This window comes from Coffea arabica, chromosome 4e (genome assembly GCF_036785885.1).
Source record: "Coffea arabica cultivar ET-39 chromosome 4e, Coffea Arabica ET-39 HiFi, whole genome shotgun sequence".
NCBI classification, from domain to species: domain Eukaryota; kingdom Viridiplantae; phylum Streptophyta; class Magnoliopsida; order Gentianales; family Rubiaceae; genus Coffea; species Coffea arabica.
Genome location: NC_092317.1, coordinates 7,090,291 through 7,109,956, shown reverse-complemented (window position 1 = coordinate 7,109,956; position 19,666 = coordinate 7,090,291). Strand labels below are relative to the sequence as shown.

The following is a 19,666-nucleotide window of genomic DNA, read 5'->3' as shown; positions in this document are numbered from 1 at the left end:
AACACAACTAGCTAGGGGGCGGGCAGGCAATAGTTCCATTTCATGATAGCTAGTAACCATAAAGCTCCCTCCACTATACTATATAGTATATACACAATTGTAGGTTGCAGAAAACAAGAAAATGGTGGTTGTGGGTGGTGGTGGAGGGCTCCACTTCACTAGTTCACGGCGCTGCCTATCACTGTCTAATGTCCATGCTCAACATTAAGGAAGAGTCAATGTTGAAATGGCAAGGAAAACTCACAGAAAACAAAAGGGTTCCATCATGAAAGGGCTTGGACTGCGTCAGAGCTACCGACTTTGGTGACATGATAGCAGCATGCTCAATATGTATTGCTTTGCTTAGAAGATAACAAAGCATTAAATTCCATTTGCAACGCAGCCATGCAATCTATGGCTGGGGGACACACTTGGATGCCAAGCTAAGGTTTCAACAACTCATTTTCTTGACACTTCCTCCAGCTTAGCTATAGAATCGAAGTGGAGGGCTTAGCTTAGATTTAGCAGTTGACTAGCATTAAGTGATCAGAAATTATGATGAAACAATTCAATGTTAGTATGATGCTGGTACAATTATTAGGATGGACAGGTGGGATTTAGTCCCTTTACTACGTGCCTATATTTGAATGCATGAAACTAGATGCATCAATTTATGGAGGAGACAAAGTTGTAAATTAAATCTTTGAAAGGGATTACAAATATAAATAAGAAAATAAATAAATAAATGAATAAATTTACACACACGGCATACATAAAGATTTGAGCCTTCCCTCATGCATTAGATGACGCTTCTACCTTTAAAAAAATCAAAAGAATTTGACAAAAAGTTCATCTACTACGACGCTCCATGGCTAAAACATTATTGTTATCTTCAAGTAAATAACATTTTCTCATGGAATGTTCAACTTCGATATACACAATAGAATTTAAAACAAGAATTTTATATGCACGTAATCTCTGATAGATCCAGCTTTTGTGTGATTGGTTTCTGAAGAATATGGCAGCGGAAAGTTCAGTTTAATTTCTAGTGTGGACATTGTCCTCGGACGTTGAAGTCATCTGCTTTCCGTATTTTGACTCGTGAGGATTACAATTTCGTTATCTTTTCCTACGTTCAATGCATTCTCTTCTCTTATATATGTTTCCTGGCTAACTGACAATAAATATAGCACCGAATTTAATTAATTCGAAAGTTTTGAACTAAGATTTGATTACTTGTTCTATAGCTCCTGGACATTATAGAAACTACAATGGAATTATTAGTAATGCTGACTAAGATGAAAAAAAAAGACATCCTTTCTAATTTATTTTTTCCCTTGATATAACTAAGCTTCTTATGGTACTTTATACTCCAAAACAAGACTCTAAACTTGACATGTGAAAAGCTTACTTCTGCTTGTTGGATTATTTTCCATCACAAAAACAAATCTATTTAACCCCATCTTAGTGTTTTCAAAGAACTAAACATCGTGTTCATTCAATTATTGGGATCCCTCATCTTTGAATAGCTTAATTAGTGAAAATGAATGCCAGGTTCTAGAATGTGATCCTAACCATGATCCCTTTAATTTGCAAAGAAACTTCAAGATTACCAGAGCCAACGAGTCTTGGTAGAGTTAAATTCAGTGATCATTTCCTTCTATAGCTCATAGCAACTTTTGCAAATGAGATTAGTGGTTGGACAGGAGATTATTCGGGATAATTTTTTTGGAAAAAAAAAATATTTTAACACTTTTTGATATGATATATGTGAGATAAAAAGATAATTGAAAAATGTGTTGACGATGCAATCATATCAGTGTGCGTGTAAATAAGGTGTAAATCAGTGTTTGCAATCAAATATGTTTCATGTACATTTTCACATTCGTGGATGTTTCAGCGTGTTAGTTGAGAGACTGATTCCTAATAATTTAATTGTCTTTAGGGAACACGGCATGTGGTTGACGCAAGTAAGGATAGCAATACAAATAAACAAGAATTTAATCCTGTAAGGGCCCCAAAAAACAAGGAAACTTCCCACCAAAGGGCAATTATTTTAGTTTATTCTTTGTAAACTTGGTAATAACATTTAGGAGGTTGAACATGATCGATGACGCCAAGAATCAAACTATTTTATTGCACCTATTGCATCAAATTGGCTTTAACGTTCATAAAGATTGAAAACCCCATCAAGTACACTTGGCCACTAGAAAGGTACAGCATATCATACATATTTTTGCTGCATAAAGTGCTGTTATAATATAGTGATGCATGCCCCCTTTTCAAGCTCCATTTGCATCTACATCAAACAGTTTCTTGTTTCTCCCCTCAAATTCTTGTCTTTTGTTCTTTAAATGCTCCCCTTCCCCCTCCTACCTTCTAGCCAGTTATGAACTATGAAGAATTACTTGAAACATTTGGAAAATTGAATAAATTCGTTCTATGGCAAATTCCATTGTCTCCTGTCTCAGGGATAGAAATTTCATGTATCGATCGATGCATTCAAAAACAAGATTTGAAAATGAGTAGTGTCTTTTTAGGAGTTTCAACAATTTGCCCTTTTCTTGAAGGCAAATGAAGTAAGAGAGAAAGATAGCATGTTATTCTACACTAGTGGATGTACTAAGATAGTTTTCTTTTCATCTTTTATTTATTAAGCTAAATGAGATAGTTTTGTATTCATCTTTCAAACTACTAAACCACCCCAATTATTTGGATCCTCAAGCACATGGCAACGCAACCTTCACTGACGCCCAGGACATCAGGAGCAATCCTTCAACTAAATTGTCTGAGACTCTTCAACCAACATACATAACTCTTGCTCCCAATTCCTTTTTTTTTTTTTTGGTAAAGCTCTCTGGTTTGGTTCAATTCAATAAACACCCACTGATAAAGAAATTGGTTTAAATTTAAACAATGCAGCTTCTAGATAAGTAGTAAGTATTGACCATGTCTTTTTGCAAGTGATTTACACATTCAACATCTTATGTGGCCCATGCACTGGGAAAAGTTTGCCTATAGGCATATATAATCATATTAAAAATTGAGTCAATGACAAAGATTGGTTGGGCCTTGGGAGTCTTGAAAATTATGTGTATGAAAGTATCCTAATATATGCTAAGTCAGTCATCCACTAATGATTCTCTATTTTATAAGCATCTATTTTATTGCTTAATTACTCAAGGAAGGTGTACCAGGTTGTGCATCGATTCAGACAGAGAAACTTTCTAATAAGCTTGTTTTCGGGGTTATAAGATTGGATTAATATAACAGATGCAGAATAGTTGCATCAAACTGATTAAGCCCAGCCAACTTCATGCATGGTATGACAAAAGAGTGGTATATGAATTTCGTATGCTTGAGCTAAGATACCAAGACGTACGGGGAATTTCATTTTGCTTGGGCAGTGAAACAGGATGGACTCTCAAATTCTGCTTTTCACATAGAAGAGTAAAACTATCATCGAGGTTCAATTATCCTACAACATTAATTGAGATTTCACTAGAATTGTATGATCACAGGGATAGAGGATTTTTTTTTTTTTGGGGGGCCAGGGGAGGGGGGTGGGGTTTGAATTCCTCAGCTTGTATGCTATTACTAGTCACACATCCATGTCTGCACATCGTACTAAAGGTTAGAGATGCAAATGAGTCAAGTCGGCTCGCAAACACTCAACTTGAACTTGATATGATTGAACTTGATGTGAGTCAAGCGAAGATGCTTTGATTGGATGGCTTGTCACTTGTCAGGCCTAATGATATATATATATATATATATTTATCTAGCTTATTGTTTAAATTTATATATAATTATCTTTCGTATTTGAACTTGATTAGCCCTGAACTCTTGTTTGAGTTTTACATCAGGAACTTGATCGTGTTCGAATCTAGTATGCTGAAATCGAGTTCAATTCAATTAGATCAAAACTTATTTCAACTCAACTCGTCTGTAAGTAAAATAGAAACTGTCTTGTGTATAGATTTAGTATGTTTATGGAATTGTATATATACCTGTATCTTCTTGCTGCTTTGTGTAAGCTTACAAATCTACATCAATAAAAGTCCAATTTTTTGTAAAAAAAAAAAAGAAAAAAGAGAGAGAGGACAGAAACTGTGGAGCATCCCTCAAAAGTCCAAACAAGGAAGCAAGAATTAATCCTTTTCACTTGTCAAAATTGCAGCTTCCGGTCTAGCTAGGGAAAAGAAAAAGGAGTGTGAAATGGACCAATTCAACTCAGCTAAAATCTATCTTGCATCATATCGATATTGATGACTTGGTTGTCTCTAACGAACTTTGTGTCTTCTGTCGACTTCAATCTTTTCCCTTTTCTCTTTACCTTTTTCCTCCCTATCTGCCCCCTTCTCAAACATTGGAGGAATACAGAAAAAATAAAAATTTACTTCAGACTTAAAGCAGTAGAAACAGAAACTAAAAGGGGCGCTGTCGCTAGGCCTGTCAACGGGTCGGGTCTAGACCCGGATCCGGACCGGATCCGGGAAATTATTGCGGGTATGGGTAGGGATTTAATTCCGTTTCCCGGATCCGGATCCGGATCCGTTTTGTCAAACAAAAAAACGGGTCGGGTACGGAATATAGTATTCCGGCCCGTATTAGACCCGGATCCAGATATAAATGAATTAATAATTTTAAAAATATATATTTATCAATATAATTTGATTAGGGTGATGTATTTTAATAAAGTTAATTTGATTTCTTTTCTTATTTGGTTTTTTCTTTGCATTAGTTAGAAATTAGTTTACAAATATATTTTTTTCTCATTTTTATTAGAAATTATAAATTTTGGTAAATTTGTTCGGGTAGACCCGGATCCGGATCCGGACCCGCCGGATCCGGATCCGGAACATAGAATAAAAGACCCGTCGGGTAAACGGGTCGGATCCGGATCCGGCATAGTAATTCGGGTCCGGGTCCGGAATAATGAATTCCGGCCCGTTGACAGCCCTAGCTGTCGCTCGGGCCTTTTTTTTTTTTTTTTTGCTCTCAAACTTTCGATAATCACTCTAATGCACTAGCAGTAATTTCTCAGCAACCCCCATCTCTCCCACTCTGCTTTTAGTATTATGAAATTAGATTTTTCTTTAAAAAATTAAGATTTTTTTCCTCTTAAATATGGACCATATCTTGTTGGATTGACTATGAAGTCAGGAAGAAGTATTTAAAAAAGACCTCCAATAGTTAATCCAAAGTCTTTTCGAAGACTCAAAAAGTTGTAAAAGATAAGAATTTGACAGATTTAACAACGTTCAAGTTGTATGTGTCCTAACTTCTAGTTCAAGTTCATCGTGATCGTTAAGCAAGGGGTGAAGACAAACCAATGACGTTAACGGTGCGTTTGATAAAATTAAAGTCTGAAAATTGAAATTTAAAATTTAAATCCATTAAATTATTGAATTATTAAGTATTAAATCTAATACATTTGAGTGCATATCACATTCAATGATAAGCGAATAGCTTATCACTTAATTTTGGGAACAAGTTTTGCCTAGAAAATTCTGTGCCACTTAATTAATTCAGATGTTTAATTTTTGGTTATCAAACGGCCTGAATATGTTAAAATCTTAATTCATGAAATTTAAGTGCTGAATTGAGTTATCAACCTGCTGCTGCAACAGCATAATTAAATACTTGTGACTTAGTGTTGGATCTTTAGAGTATCAATTCTGATAGAGACACATTTGGTTATTAATATAACAGTTTGGAAAACAAATCAGGATCTTTGAATTTACATGTAATGAAGTCTAAATTACCAGGAAATGGAGGTGACTGGTGAGGCTACAATCAAACATGTTCATGATAATTTCTCTGCACTATACTAGAGTAGAATATGCGTTACCGCGTCTATTTTACACAGGAGGGATGCTTTTTCTATTTGTTCACACCGATCAGCGGAAAAAACAACCAAATCATAGGAGAAACCCGTAGAAGGAGACGAACAATCAAAGCAACATTTCCCATGCAGCATGAAGAAAAATAGGAGACTAAGCCATCCAAATGAAACTGAGATATAGGAAAGTATCCGAGTGTTTGGATAGCACTGCTATTATCTCAAATAATATTTCGCTTACATTATAAACACATTTTTCAACCTACCCTTTTATATTCCCAATCACCTTTTTATCTCACAAACATCACATCACAAAAAGTGCTACAGTAATTATTCCAAATAATATTTTAAATAATACCCTATCCAAACATGTTTATGTAAGTTTCAAGCGCAAAATTATTGACTCTAGATATATGATGGCAAGCTAACAGGATGAGGATCTCATTAGCAAGAAGTGGAGGAGGAAACCCAGTGTGTAACTCGATACCTGTGCGATCAAATAGAGGAAAAAGCTAAAATAAATTGGATGATAGAACTGATTGATCGTCATCTATCACCAGACATATTGCTAATTGCTGTAAATGTAGTTCCAGATCAAAGGTGCTAATGGCAGCAAAACCATGCATAGAATGTTTCAGAAAATGAAAGAGTTAACGAGGTCTGAAGAAACAGTTGATTTATGTCTGAAAGATTATTACTATTAGCCATTAGGAAGTCAGAAACTAGGAAAGGATAGTTTCTGAGGCATCAAAAGAAATCAAGAATAATGTTTTTCTTTGATATGGGGCACTATTATTCTCAGTTTCTCAAAAGTTCATCTACTCTATGGAAGGAAGATATCATATGTGATAACTAAGATGCAGGCGGTAAACAGAAACAAACAACTAGATTCTGAACAGATATATTTGGCTTGTTTTTGTAAATGTTATTACTTTTCCATTCATGTTTTTGAGGGACCTGAATAATTTCGCCTGATATAAATTAACCATAAGCCATCGTCCTGGGATGAGACTTCCATTAGTTCATCATGACTACTCAATTGAGTTTCAACACACATGCATGCCAGTTTATGGTCCCTCCTCTATTTAACTTTCTGCTTTGACTGTTTCTCCATTCCTCTTTTATTTTTCTCCTTTCATCTCCTATTTGTCAACGGTGGCATAGTAAAATGGAGGCAGAGTACTTTTTCTTTGATTGCTTGTCCGCTTTTCGTTTTTTAATATTTACCATGGGATTCTCAGTATGTATTCCAACCAACAGATCAACAGCAAATTGTGCCGCCAAACTTGTTGCATTGCTTCTCCTACAGCATGAAACAACATTCTTGATTCTTTTTTGATAATGCGGATTACAAAACTGGAGTAAAACATATTAGGGAGCTTAAACAAAAGGGAAAAAAATATATGCACATAGATCCTAATAGAAACAACTAGGTTAAGTTTTTTTTTTTTTTGCCTATAAAACATGATAGGCAAAAACAAAAATGTCAACTCTGCAGTGTCATAATGGTGTTCTTCTGTAACCTCACTACAAAGGCCACAATAATCATGTCAAATGGGCACACCGCCTTGATGAGGTCACTCTTCCCATGTCTGTTTCATAGCAACAAAGTCCACCCCAATCAATAAGTAGTTCACTTGAACCTATTGCTTCTTCTCTACCGCAGCAATTGGCTCCTGCAATAGGGACTTAATTCAGAATTCAAAGGCAGTGGAAGAATAACATCAAACTTCTAAACTCTACATGGAGCTTTAAAGGTGACGTTTGGAAGGATAACAGTTGTCTGCTGACTAATCAGGTCAAAGGATCATAGAGCGACAGCCATCTATATAATACGTAATTTGCAATTTAATCCCAATACATGCTGCTGTTTAAAACCTCCCCGCTACAAAATTGTAAAAAAACATGGCCTGATGTAACTGAATAATACTGCAAATGAACGGAATCTCGCTCCAAATTGAGAATTATGTGAACAGAGATGCTGATCTTACACTCAAAAGTAGCCCAGCGAGAGGGAGGCACAAGTGTGCGATTCTGTTTCACATCTGAGACATAGAGCAAACCAAAGAGATCTTGTTCAGTACCAACATTAATTACAGAAGCAGTGTTTTCATTAACAAGCCCGTCTGTGGTGGGTGAAACCATGAGTTCTGTAATGTCCAAAGAACCCTGTTCGTAAATAAACAATGTATGAGATTCTGACGTCAAAACCTCCAAATAGATTACATGAAAATTGAAACTAAGAAGCAGGAAAAAAACAAAAAACTAATCAGATTAACAGAATTGGAATCTAAATTAAGCAATCTGCATTATATGGAAACCTACTGAATGTAATTTGATATACAGCGCCTTAACAATTGAATTATTCTCAGTTAGCAGCACTAATGGCTGATGGTAGTAGTAATGACAGCCAATATATTTATAAAAAAAAAAAAAAAGTTCTAGAATTATTAGGCTTTATTAAAATGCTATAATCAAGTTCAAGTTGCTTCCTGTTGCTGCTTTTAAACTCTTAAGTGTTTACGGAGTACCATTTCCATTAATCAATTGGTTTTCATCTTTTTAGCCAATTCAACTCACAACCCCTGCTTTTTAGCTTTTGCTTACGGTCATCCTGTGGCTAATCTACACCTGTCTCGATCCCTTAAGAAGCTATGACTTCTTTCAGTTCTAGTTGCCCATTAAATCTTCAATTTTCTGGTCCTAGCAGCACAAGTTTCTTATATAGCTCTATTCCATTGTTCTTGTCTTGTTTCTGTTCAATGCTTTTTCCCCATAGCCTGAAGCGAGCAGTGAAAGCCAATTGATGCTTTAGTGGGGTGCAAACTCCACCCCGAGTTGAAAACTCATTTATGGTGTGGTTTGTGTGGATTATACATTTTGGCCAACATAAATTACTCTAAAAGTTGAAGAAATTCCATAGAATGTGGGATACAAATTAAAAAACTTGGTATTACCGTACGAGGTCTTGCAGCAAGACCAATTTGTGACATATGCTTGCTGAACATTTCTTCCTCCAGCGAATATTTTCTAGCTTTCCTTGGCATGCCATTTCTAGTGCCCGCCGCGGATTTATCCGTGATCGAGCTCTTTTCACCTACTGCATGAATTGGTTGAGTTGCTTTCGGCGAACTCCACTTTTTTTCTTGATATCTAAATACTACAGTGGATTAGCTGCAAACAGCATGGAGATTGGGGGCCAAAAAAAGAAGAGCAAGTTTGTTTCTAAAACCGCAGAAGAGGTTCAGAAGAGAAGTTACTTGGCACGGATAAACTTTTCCATATTGCTTCTATCAACGTTAAGTGGCAACTCTGCCTCCCAATAACTGTTAGCTTTTTGGTTGCCCATTGCTAGACAGAAAGTCATGATTATAGAGCAATTAGTAAGCCTATAAAGCAATTACAACTTCAAAGAAACTGCAATTTATCCATGGAAACATCAAAATCACAACAGCATATACTTGTGAAAAATGACAAAATCGAATTATTGACACCAGTTCCACTCCTTTTCATGGAGACGGTTAGAAGGCATGGAGAAGATGAATAGCCAAGTCCATGGTGCCAGTCCTCTATTTGAGCTAACAGTGAAAAAAAGGGCTGTTTCTTCTTTCCTTGCTTCTAGACTTACAATCCAATGCGCACTTGAACAGACAGGATTGAGGCCCCAAAATTTCACCAGAAATCTTTGTAAACATACGCTAATATATGGAAAATTTATTATTTGATAATGGATCAAAAATATCTAGCTCAAACAGAAATCTGCAATCAATCAAAAGTTCTTTTAGATGCTTTAATGCATATAAGATGTGAAGCACTAAGAACAAAACAGATTACACAGCTTTAAATAACACAAATTGATAAAAGCTGCTGTTATCAACTTATGGAAAGACATGAAGAAAGAGTGCCAAAACTTGCAAAATGATTTGTAAAAGATGGAGAGACATACATTGCATAAATGCAACCTGCTCGGGTAGCCACGTATCTAAAGTTGTAGACCTCACCTATTTTGTCAAAAAAAAAAACACACTTAGTAAGGGAACAAAGATAGGACTGAGGAGATAGTTAGCACAAAGATGGATATCACAAAGGATAATGCACACCATAAAGCAACACAGGTGAGTTTTACTACAACTTCATGTTCTACTGACTAGACAAACAGACGAATGACTACAAGTTTCTGAGTTTTACTAATGTCTTGAGCTGTTGCATGAATCTCACAAATTGACAGTGCATGAACCTTCTAAAGTGACTCTTACTTCATGCATTGTAAATTGAATATACAAATAACAAAAATGTAACCTTTGATATATGTACTCCAAGACTCCGATGAATTCCTGAACATTGCATACATATGAATATCCCGAGGTTGACGCTTGCCCATCGTGGTGCCCTGCAACCACACAAATCGCTTCACTAAGAACTTTGTGGACTCAATCTACATGAGACTTAGTTAAGACAGCACAGCTTAAACTAAACTAAGAACACAGAATCCACAAGCACAAAAAACTGTTAAACATTGCTTCAAGAAGGTAAATGATACAACAACAACAAAAAAATATGCATTAATTGCTTCTTAGACTTATCAATATAGTACACAGCAAGTATATATCATGCAACGCATCTAACATTAGTTCCTGAATCCATACTTGCTCCGACAATCTGCGCACTCCCGATTCTCTGGCAGCTTTAGGAGGCCCTCCAATATCTGCAAACATTGCATTCATGCATCAATAAATATAATTTCCTGAAAATCATTTCTTCAACAGTGGATAAAAAGTTGCATAAGTAGCAGCTGGCCACTTTTTTAAGTTGACAAAACCTCTGTCCTCACCATTTTACCAATTAGAAAATATCTGTTAAAAAAAGAAATGGTGAGAACACAGAGGCGATCAACCTTTGGAAAAGCAGCAAGCTATTATTATAGCTAACTTTTTGTGAATCCTTCTTAGTAGGAAATATACTCGTTTACCATCTGTTTTAGTTCTCCTTGGCCACAATATTACATCCAAAATCAAGAAAAGAAAAAGATTAAACCCCCGTGCAAAGAGGTCTCAGCTTGATCAATGCAGATAAAATGACATAGAAAATGAACCAAAACGGAAAGGGTGTCACCTTGGCATGTTTAGCATTGAGTTCTTTCGAAACTCCAGCCTTCTCATTCATATCTATTGCTGCTGGTTCTTTATTTTTCTTTTTTTGGTGAATTATCACTACCAGAAATAAAACCAAAAATAGAAGAAAAGAAAAAGGCTACTGCTCAGAAGGGGGGAGGGAGAGAGAGAGAGGAGGATTTCTCTCTCAGTCTGTCTTCTGAGTTTCTTTCTCATAAAAAAGTGTGTGAAATTGCGCGTTACCTTTGATGGCCCTTGAAGGGAACCGAGTATGTTGGGCGGCTCAACATATTCAAAGGAGAAAACAGTTATAATACTCCTTGAAAGTCGGTTACCCTGCCAACGGCCAAATGGACTTTTAGTTCTTCTCCCTCTCTCTCTTTTCTTCTTTTTTTTTTTTTTTCTTTTTCTCTTTTTTTGGGGTTTTACATTTTCCCTCTCTAAACATTAAATACTCGAAGTTGCCTATGTATCTCCTTTTCCCCTATTATGGTGACGAGTTCAGAAAAAATGTTCTTGAAAGTGATTTAACTAATGGCCTAATGCTCTTTAGTATTTTGAGTTTGTAGTTGCAGCTCAGTAGTTGTAGTAATGGCCTAATGCTCTGTAGTTGTAGTATTCCCTTAATGCTTCTGATCAGTGGTTTTAACTTTTTGGAGTTGGCTAAAATTCGATCAAGATTCAGTATCCTCCAAAAGGGAATTAATCTGGTGGAGCAGACTCTTGAAAAACAAAATATATAGTTATTAAGATGTGATGTGTAGTTCTTAAACTATTGAGGATTTGTTGCTAGAAGAACTCGCATGAACAAAACAAAAAAGGGCATTTATCTTGGCAGATGGAGTCATCATCTTACCTTAATCATCTAGTTAATTAATACTAAACCTAAATGACATGAAGCAAGACTCACACTTAAGATCGAGCTAATCCACGTCAAAAAACTTTTGACTTGTCAGATTTTCTTTTTCTTTTTCTTCTTTAACAAAAATTAACTTCAATTATGTTCCGAAGCATCGGATGAAGTTCCTGGACGAGCCTCACTTCTCTTTTTTTTTTTTTTTTGTCATCGTCACTTTATCGAATGAAGTTTCTGGACGAGCCTCACTGCCTGAGCTTATCTTTAACATCTGCTGTTGTTATTTGTACTCGAACTTGGTCTGAGATCTGGCAATCAGAAAGATACTGAACCAAATAGCTTTGTCACATGGAAGCAGCCTTCCTTCCCAGATTGTTACAAATCAACGGATCGAACTGATGGTAGAAAATATCCCCAGGTTCAATGCTGAAAAGCATCTACTCTTCCAGCTATTGCTTAAAACCAATTAGTAAAATTCCCTCATTAGCAAGCACAACCATGTAAAACAGCTATGGATATAGCATAAACAAGCCCTTTAGGCTCATTCGGTTACATATACTTTCCCTGACAAAAAATCTCTATTCTAGTTCAGTTATAATTTGTGGTATGCCAAATAGAAAAAATGGAAGGAAAGAACTAAGCGAGCCAACAGGGTATATCCATCATCTGGCACCAAAATATGCTGATCAATTATCACATGAAGAAAAGTTTCTGTCTGCCAAATTTTCAAAGTTAATCACAAATTCAGTTTAAGCCTGTAGAACACTATGTTGAGTTTGTGTAATTCTTCTGTCCAGTTCATCGTGGAAATTGATGCACTTGGGAAGAGGAGGAGGACTACAGGGAGGGAATATTCAATAAAACTGAATATAAGGAATTAAACCAAGTTCTCAACGTTCAAACAGAAAAGGTGGTAGCTGCCGTTAGTTCTAAATCCAACCGCATTGCATACAATCCCCAGTACTGATACTTCCTGCAACAATACAGGAAACTTTTAAATGCAATATAAGAAGAATAGGAAGATGTAGAAGAATCAGAATAGAGAAGGCATCACTAGGAATGACAAGCTAAAGTTTAAGCAAGAATGCAAATCAACCAACAAAAACAGATTTAGCACCCTATAAATCACCTATAAGAAACAAGACTTCGCTTTGTTCAGTCTAGTCTTTGATGACCAAAATATGATGCATCCTTCCAAAATGCTATTAAAAAGCTACATTATCCTGCCAGTTTTTTGTGCCCCTCAATCAGTGGAGCACCATCAAATAGAGGCTCTGAGTACACTTATAATTCATGTGTTGAAAATTTGACAATTAGGCAGCAATTTTTGTCACCTTTTCTTAAGTTTGACTTAAGAACCTTTTGCATTATCCACTAAATCATCCAATAGCCAAATCAAAATCGAATCTTCCCTTAGTTGGAAAAAAGACTCTGGTACTGTTGCTTTAAGTTGTTTACCCAATCAATTAAATCCTCTGAATGTAGAACATCTTTCAGCTTAACTCCTAAGAGTTCACAAAAACAAGGTGAAAGAAGGAAAATGATACTCAATTGCTACACGAAGATGTAAATTCAGGACCAAATAAGAAAACTTTCAGAGAGGGGGAAAAGAACCCACAAAAAATATGTTGAACAGATCCAAACTTCATCTAAAATATACAGAAAACAATAAAAGAGATGAAAATAGTAGGGAAAAAATTAAAATCACCAAGCTCTATACTGAGCTTTCTCTAAACCGAAAAACAAAACACTAACCCCTAAAAAAAAAAAATCCAAACTTTATCCAAAATGCAGAGAGAAAAATAAAATAAAAAGCCGAAATTTTACAAAAAAAAACAACAGAATCAGCAAGAGCTCTGCTCTGGGATTCTTTATTCATATAAGGAGAACAAAGAAAAAGGAAGAATAAATCTCACCTTTATTCAGAAGCTGCTGAATGATCAATTGCTCAGACCAGCTTCTCTGGGAGTATTTGCCTTGATAGAGAGAGCATGCAAACCAGACTGAAGCTCGTCGGATAAGAGATCATAGACCATACGGTGTCGTTTGACTAGGTTCTGGCCGTCAAATTTGCTAGAAACGATTTTGACATTGAAATGGGTCTCGCTTGCGCCGCTGTCTTTGACGGCTGCGTGGCCGGCGTGCTGGTATGAAACGTCTTCCACCTCAACGACGGTTGCTTCCAGCGCCGATTGAAGCTTCGATTTGATTCTGCTCGCCCTTGAAAGTAACCCTCTTGACGCCATTTTTTAAATACAAGTTAACTTCAGAGCAGGACTGAAATTTACGAACTCGTACATGGAGAGAGAAATTGATGGCTTATCGATCACGAGCAAATTACTGGTAGTACCTTGGTTTTTCAAGATTTCAAGTTTAGGCCTAGTTTGGGGCATTTTACAGATGAGTACCTTCTATTTTTTTCTTAAATAAAACTGAAACTTCCTGTACAGTGGCAAAGCCCTGAAAGTTGAGAATTGGTTTTTTTTTTTTTTTTAAAGAGCAAATTATCTGGACTGCCACTAAACTTTTGCAATCGTCGAGTTTTTGTCATTAAACTATTAAAAATTTGATTTTGGACACTGAAATGTCTAAAGTTAAAACTCGAGACCATTCCGTTAGATTTAATCGTTAAGTATGCCAAATCTAAGTGCCCGCGGGATTCCCAAAGAATAAAAATGCCGAATTTACTGCCCTTTTAATTTGCTCTTTCCAATTATCCCTGCTCCTCAAATCCAATGGCACCAGAATTTTCCTCTTCTTCTTATAAAAATGCTTCCCTAAAACACCTGGAAGCAACGAAAGAACCCTTTTTATCTGCAAATAAACATGTTGTATGATTGATACAGCTTTGGCCTTCCCTCCAGAGTCTTGCAATTTGATTTCAACTTGGATAGCTTGACAACCATATCAATGGGAATATCCTTGGACTTCACCTCCTTTTGACCGAATTCTACAGTAATTTTATATGGGGATTTGATGGGCCAGTCGTCTATAATCAGACAAAGACTAAGGTTATCGTCAGCCAGAGAGTGAAGCGAGTTTATGTGTGAAATTTTGTGGGGTATTTTGGACGAATCTTTTGGTGGCATTTTCTTGAGAGTCAAGAGGAGCTAAATGAAATCTTCTTCTTCATTATCATCTTCATCTTCGAGAAATTCTTACTTTTCTTCTTCTCCTGCAGCTAGTTTATGATGGGTTGTTCTGGAGTGGAGTTTTCTCCATTTTATAAGAGCTTTTACTGCTTTTGTGACTGTTGCTTGGCTGATTCTGTCTTCAAGAGAAAGAGGACTAGTTGAAACCATCGACATAGGAGTACCCGACAGATGAATGGATTGGAGGATGGAGGCTGTGGACGGCGGCAGCTTGCTCCTCCTTCCTCTAACCCAAATTGGACTTCTTCCATTTCCTTGTCCCTCGTTGCAGTAGCAATATATTTTGTGGTTTCATGGTTACTCCTTCTTTTGGTTTATAGAATAAGAAGAAGAAGAAGATACATGTCAAACATCCTAAATTGCCCCTTTCTTTTGTCTTGGAAATCGCACGAGGCAATCAGATCTGACATACTTAACGACTTGTCTTCATTTTAGACATTTCAATGGTCAAAATCAAAATTTTAATTGTTCAGTGACCAAAACTTGACGATTGCAAAAGTTTAATGACCATTCGGATAATTTGCTTTTTTGAAAAATAAGTTTTTCATATACAGTGCTACAATAATACACAAATAAAAATAATTTAAAAAATATCAAAAACACAAAAAAAGCAACCTCAAAAACACAATAAAATAACTTCACAAACACAAAAAACATAAAAATAAACTCAAAAAACACCAAAAACACAAAAAATTACCTAATTTACAGTAAAAGTTTTTTATATACATTGTTACAGTAAAATATTTCAAAATAGAGAAAATCATGTTATTCACTAATTTCATTATTTTGTATCAACTATTCTTTTGTATTTGTTATAGAAACAGCAATCACAAGGAGTTATGTGTAACTTTCTCAACCTTAAGGGAGGTGAATGAAATTATCAGATACAATTATATGAAAATCAGCCCACACATGAATGATGTTGTACAAATGTTGAGAAAAGGAGAAGAGAGATAATAGACAACGTCCAAAATTCGTTGGCCTGCAGATTTGAAATTGGTTAGTATAAAATCCCTTTTGCAAACCAACCACCACTACCACCACCACCACGACGGCTTCACTCCGTCCGTCCTTTTGCAACCTCCTTGCCGGCGCTTAACCTCTTTCTCACTGCTTTCTTCACCAAACCCAGAGCCTCCCTCAATTCATTTGGTTAAAAAAGTTATTGAGAGTTCATCTTCTAGTCTATTTATCAGTGCTACTCTTGAGATATAGAGCAATGTCAGTGATGGGAAATGATACATCATGGGTGGGCAGAAAACCTCTGAGGCGCATAGGAGGGATGTCAGATGCCCTCTCCATTGCCGCCGATCTCGGCTTCTCTGTCGCCCCTCCTCCTTCTCAGGTACCCCACTCACACTCTTATCTATCCAGTTAGTATTTTCTTTAACAAAAAAGGAAAAAAAAAACCTTTTCTGTTGAGATCTTTGGTTGCAAATTTCGACCTTAATCTTTCTAAAACTTTGTATATGCTTGGTGGGATTTTAATTATAGTCAGGATTCATCAGCCAATTGCAAAATTTCCCTGAATTGTTAGACCGTTTAAAATACGAATTTAGACAGAAGTTAAAATTCTTTCGCCGAATTGTTGGACCATTTTATGCGCTTATTCAGCCAATATCAAAATTTCCAGCAGTACAGAACATATCAAGCTGTGCCTTCACTTCATTTGCTGTCATATGTTATTTTCGATGCTTAAAGATTAGGTGCTCTATCGGTGTAATGTACAAAAATTGGGTACATAACATTCAGGGCTTTTTCTGTTTGTTTAATTGTAGTTTTTGTGCTGATTCAGTTTATTTTGGCTTGCATAGGAAGAGATCCAGACCCTATCCACAAGCGAAAAAGGTGATGATTTGGTAAAGGTTTTAAGAGAGCTGACTGCTGTGCAAAGAAAAATCGCAGATTTGCAGGTGGAACTTCAAGGTCGGAAGGTAAAAGTCTTCATTTTTTGCTCCTCACTTGTAACTACTAAGTGGTTGCTTGTGTATTTCACTAAGTACATCTGCATCTCATTTTTTGCTCTGATTTTCGAGTCAGTCACTTTCTTTGTTAGCGCACATGGATGAACTTGGATTTAGGAGTACCATGCTTCATTTGTTACTTCATGGACTGCCATAAGCTCTGTAGTTTACCAAATTCATATTGGTTATTTGGGAGCAGCAGTTTCTACTACTTGGGTCGGCTATTCATTCTGTCCTGGTAAGATAGAGGACGACATGAATCACCGAGGCTCATGAAATTATGAACTTTGTGTGTCTGAAATACCCATATGAAGATAGGTTTCCTTCCTTTTTCAGTCTGATGCTAAAGGATCAAAAGGGCATGTAGTGGTTATCTAGTTTATTGTTTGAAAATTGTTAGTTCCCCAGTGACCAAGGATCGAGAAACTAGAAATTGAAGATATTGCAGCGGAATTATGTGTTGTCTGATTGTAATAGTTCACTAGTGATGCCACTTTTGTGTGAGACTGATTCATCTCCATGATTGCACTAGGAGGACAAAAATGTTGCTCATCTCACCCATGTGAGTGAAATGGAAAAGAAGATTGAGACTTTGTCAAGGATAACTGCCATATTGAAAGATGTCATCCAAAATAAGGTAATGGATTCAGATCTATTTGTTTTGTCACTCATCTCTATACCTGACTGAGAGCAACTGAAGTTTTTAAAGATTTTTATCATGCGCTATGATATCAACATGAGGTCGTTTTTGTTGGTTTTGAATTGCACATAGATATACCCATGCCAAAATTCACCACCCATGATTACAGTAACTCATTGTTATGGGAGCTGTAATTTGTCAAACTCCCTGATGGACACTGTTGCTACTCAATTGGAATGTCTCCTGCTTTGAAATGCGTGACAGTTCACCTTGTGTTAAGAAATAAATTTCTGAACTGTCCTGTGGAAGCAGTTCTCATGGGCACAGTTGTAACCGCAGTCTATACAGTTCTTTCCTTGTGTTATTCAGGACAAGTCAAAAAATATTATTCATTAATCTTTCATCTCTATCTAATTTCCTTGCAGGATCGCATAATAGCTCGTCTTCAGCAGCCATATTCATTAGATTGCATCCCAGTTGAGGCTGAATATCAGGTTTGTTTGTTAAAGTAGATCACGAAATTCCTTATCTATGTTCAAGAAATTTGTTTCCTTGTAAAATCTCAAGCACCCAGTAAATATAAAATGAATTTAACACACTTTGCTCTGCATAACAGTGATCTTGGTTTACAGAAGTGACGGATACTTAACCTGCTATTGTTTTCTTACCACAAAATTGCTTAAACAGTCAGATAATTGTTTTTCCTTCTGTGCTACCTTTGACAGAAACAATTTTCAGAACTCTTAATGAAGGCTGCAAGTGACTATGGCGCCTTGACAGCATCCATTGCAGATTTTCAGTGGACACAGAACTTCAAAGAACCTCCATCAGTTTGGGGGGTAATTCTATTGTAGAGATAATATTTTCATTTGGGTCCCAACCTGGAATGAACTCAGCATTTTATGCCGTATACTTGTTTACTGTTGAACATATAACCTCTTGAACAAGCCATGTTACTTCCAAATTTTCTATACTTTTTGTCTTTCAGATAAAAATTAAGGTATTGTATAATCTTTGACTACAGGAGCAAAATTATGTTTTTATTTTGTGTAGTAAACTCTTTAAGATTTTCATTAAATAAGTGAGATCCATGTAAGTGTTTGCTGCTACGAACTTGAGATGCAATACACTCTTAGCCTTGCAAACGTTAGATTAAATAATGGCCTTGAGCATAGGAGAAGAGCATAACCTTGGTCATAAGTATCTCTTACCCGACCATAGTGATGTTCTTCATGTTTAACTGTTTGAACTACCTGGAATGCAACCAATAGCTTAGCTGGTTCAATGCAGGAGATGCTTCGTCCAATCCCTGTTGCTTTAGCTTCATGCACACGATTCTTTGAAGCGATGTCAGCAATGAGAGACTCATTTGCCACACTTCAGAAGTTGAGAGTGGGCCATTCTTCTTCCTCCGCTATGGCACCAAATGCAGATTCGTCGCAAAGGATACCGGGAGATTCTGATTGTGTAACTCCTCCCTGGAGAACTGAATCAAGACTTGAGGACTTAGCTTCCAGAAGTCCGGCAAAGTCAGAGGTTGATCGACAGGAAGATGATGATGAAAACAGTGAAGTGGGGGAGAATGATCAAGTTGATGGAATTAGCCGCAGGAGATTATCTTGGCCACCTTCAGTCAAACAAAATGGTCTGTAGTCATAGCACGTTTAACTGCTGGAATTTGGAATCGAGTGAGGGAGTATAGCACAAAATTCAATTATTCAATGCCCCAATGTTGTCAATAGAACGTCATTTGTTGTATTCTTGCATTAACTTTCACCAGATATGCTCAACTTCACATGGGCAGGTGAAGTATTTGTATACTTTGTCTCGAATGAGTAATTATTTGAAGAATCAAATGTTCATACTCTTAGATTTAAAATCATACTTATATGGTATGAAACTTGCATCACTGTGGAAGTAGTGAATTTGTTAGAGAATTACCCAACACTGAATATCATTTTATGTCAGGTTTAATCGTTAGCAAAATCAAAAGGCGAAAGAATCACTACCGAGTCTACTCTACGGTTCTAATTGCTATGACAGCAAAGGAGAATGAATGTGGGGCTCCAAAAATACTCTGTGATTTTTCATGGAAGAAACTGTGCATGGATCAAAGACG

General features: G+C 36.4%; 2 protein-coding genes across 2 annotated transcripts; one reads left to right on the top strand and one right to left on the bottom strand.

Annotated features, from left to right (window-relative positions):
* Positions 1–7,123: 7,123 nt before the first annotated feature.
* LOC113741461 (probable ADP-ribosylation factor GTPase-activating protein AGD15) lies at positions 7,124–14,240 on the bottom strand. Its single transcript, XM_027268995.2, has 9 exons — positions 13,708–14,240; positions 10,937–12,764; positions 10,471–10,529; positions 10,124–10,214; positions 9,771–9,825; positions 9,085–9,175; positions 8,782–8,977; positions 7,816–7,993; positions 7,124–7,500 (listed from the first exon to the last, which is right to left on the bottom strand). Coding segments are annotated over exons 2-9 (723 nt in total). The 5' UTR covers positions 10,988–12,764; positions 13,708–14,240; the 3' UTR covers positions 7,124–7,498.
* A 1,629-nt stretch (positions 14,241–15,869) lies between these two features.
* On the top strand, positions 15,870–19,429 carry LOC113741216 (AUGMIN subunit 2-like). The gene is made up of 6 exons (XM_027268712.2): positions 15,870–16,288; positions 16,758–16,877; positions 17,440–17,544; positions 17,973–18,041; positions 18,273–18,386; positions 18,838–19,429. The coding sequence occupies exons 1-6, from the start codon at positions 16,163–16,165 to the stop codon at positions 19,198–19,200; spliced, it is 897 nt and encodes a 298-aa protein (XP_027124513.1). The 5' UTR covers positions 15,870–16,162; the 3' UTR covers positions 19,201–19,429.
* Positions 19,430–19,666: the final 237 nt, after the last annotated feature.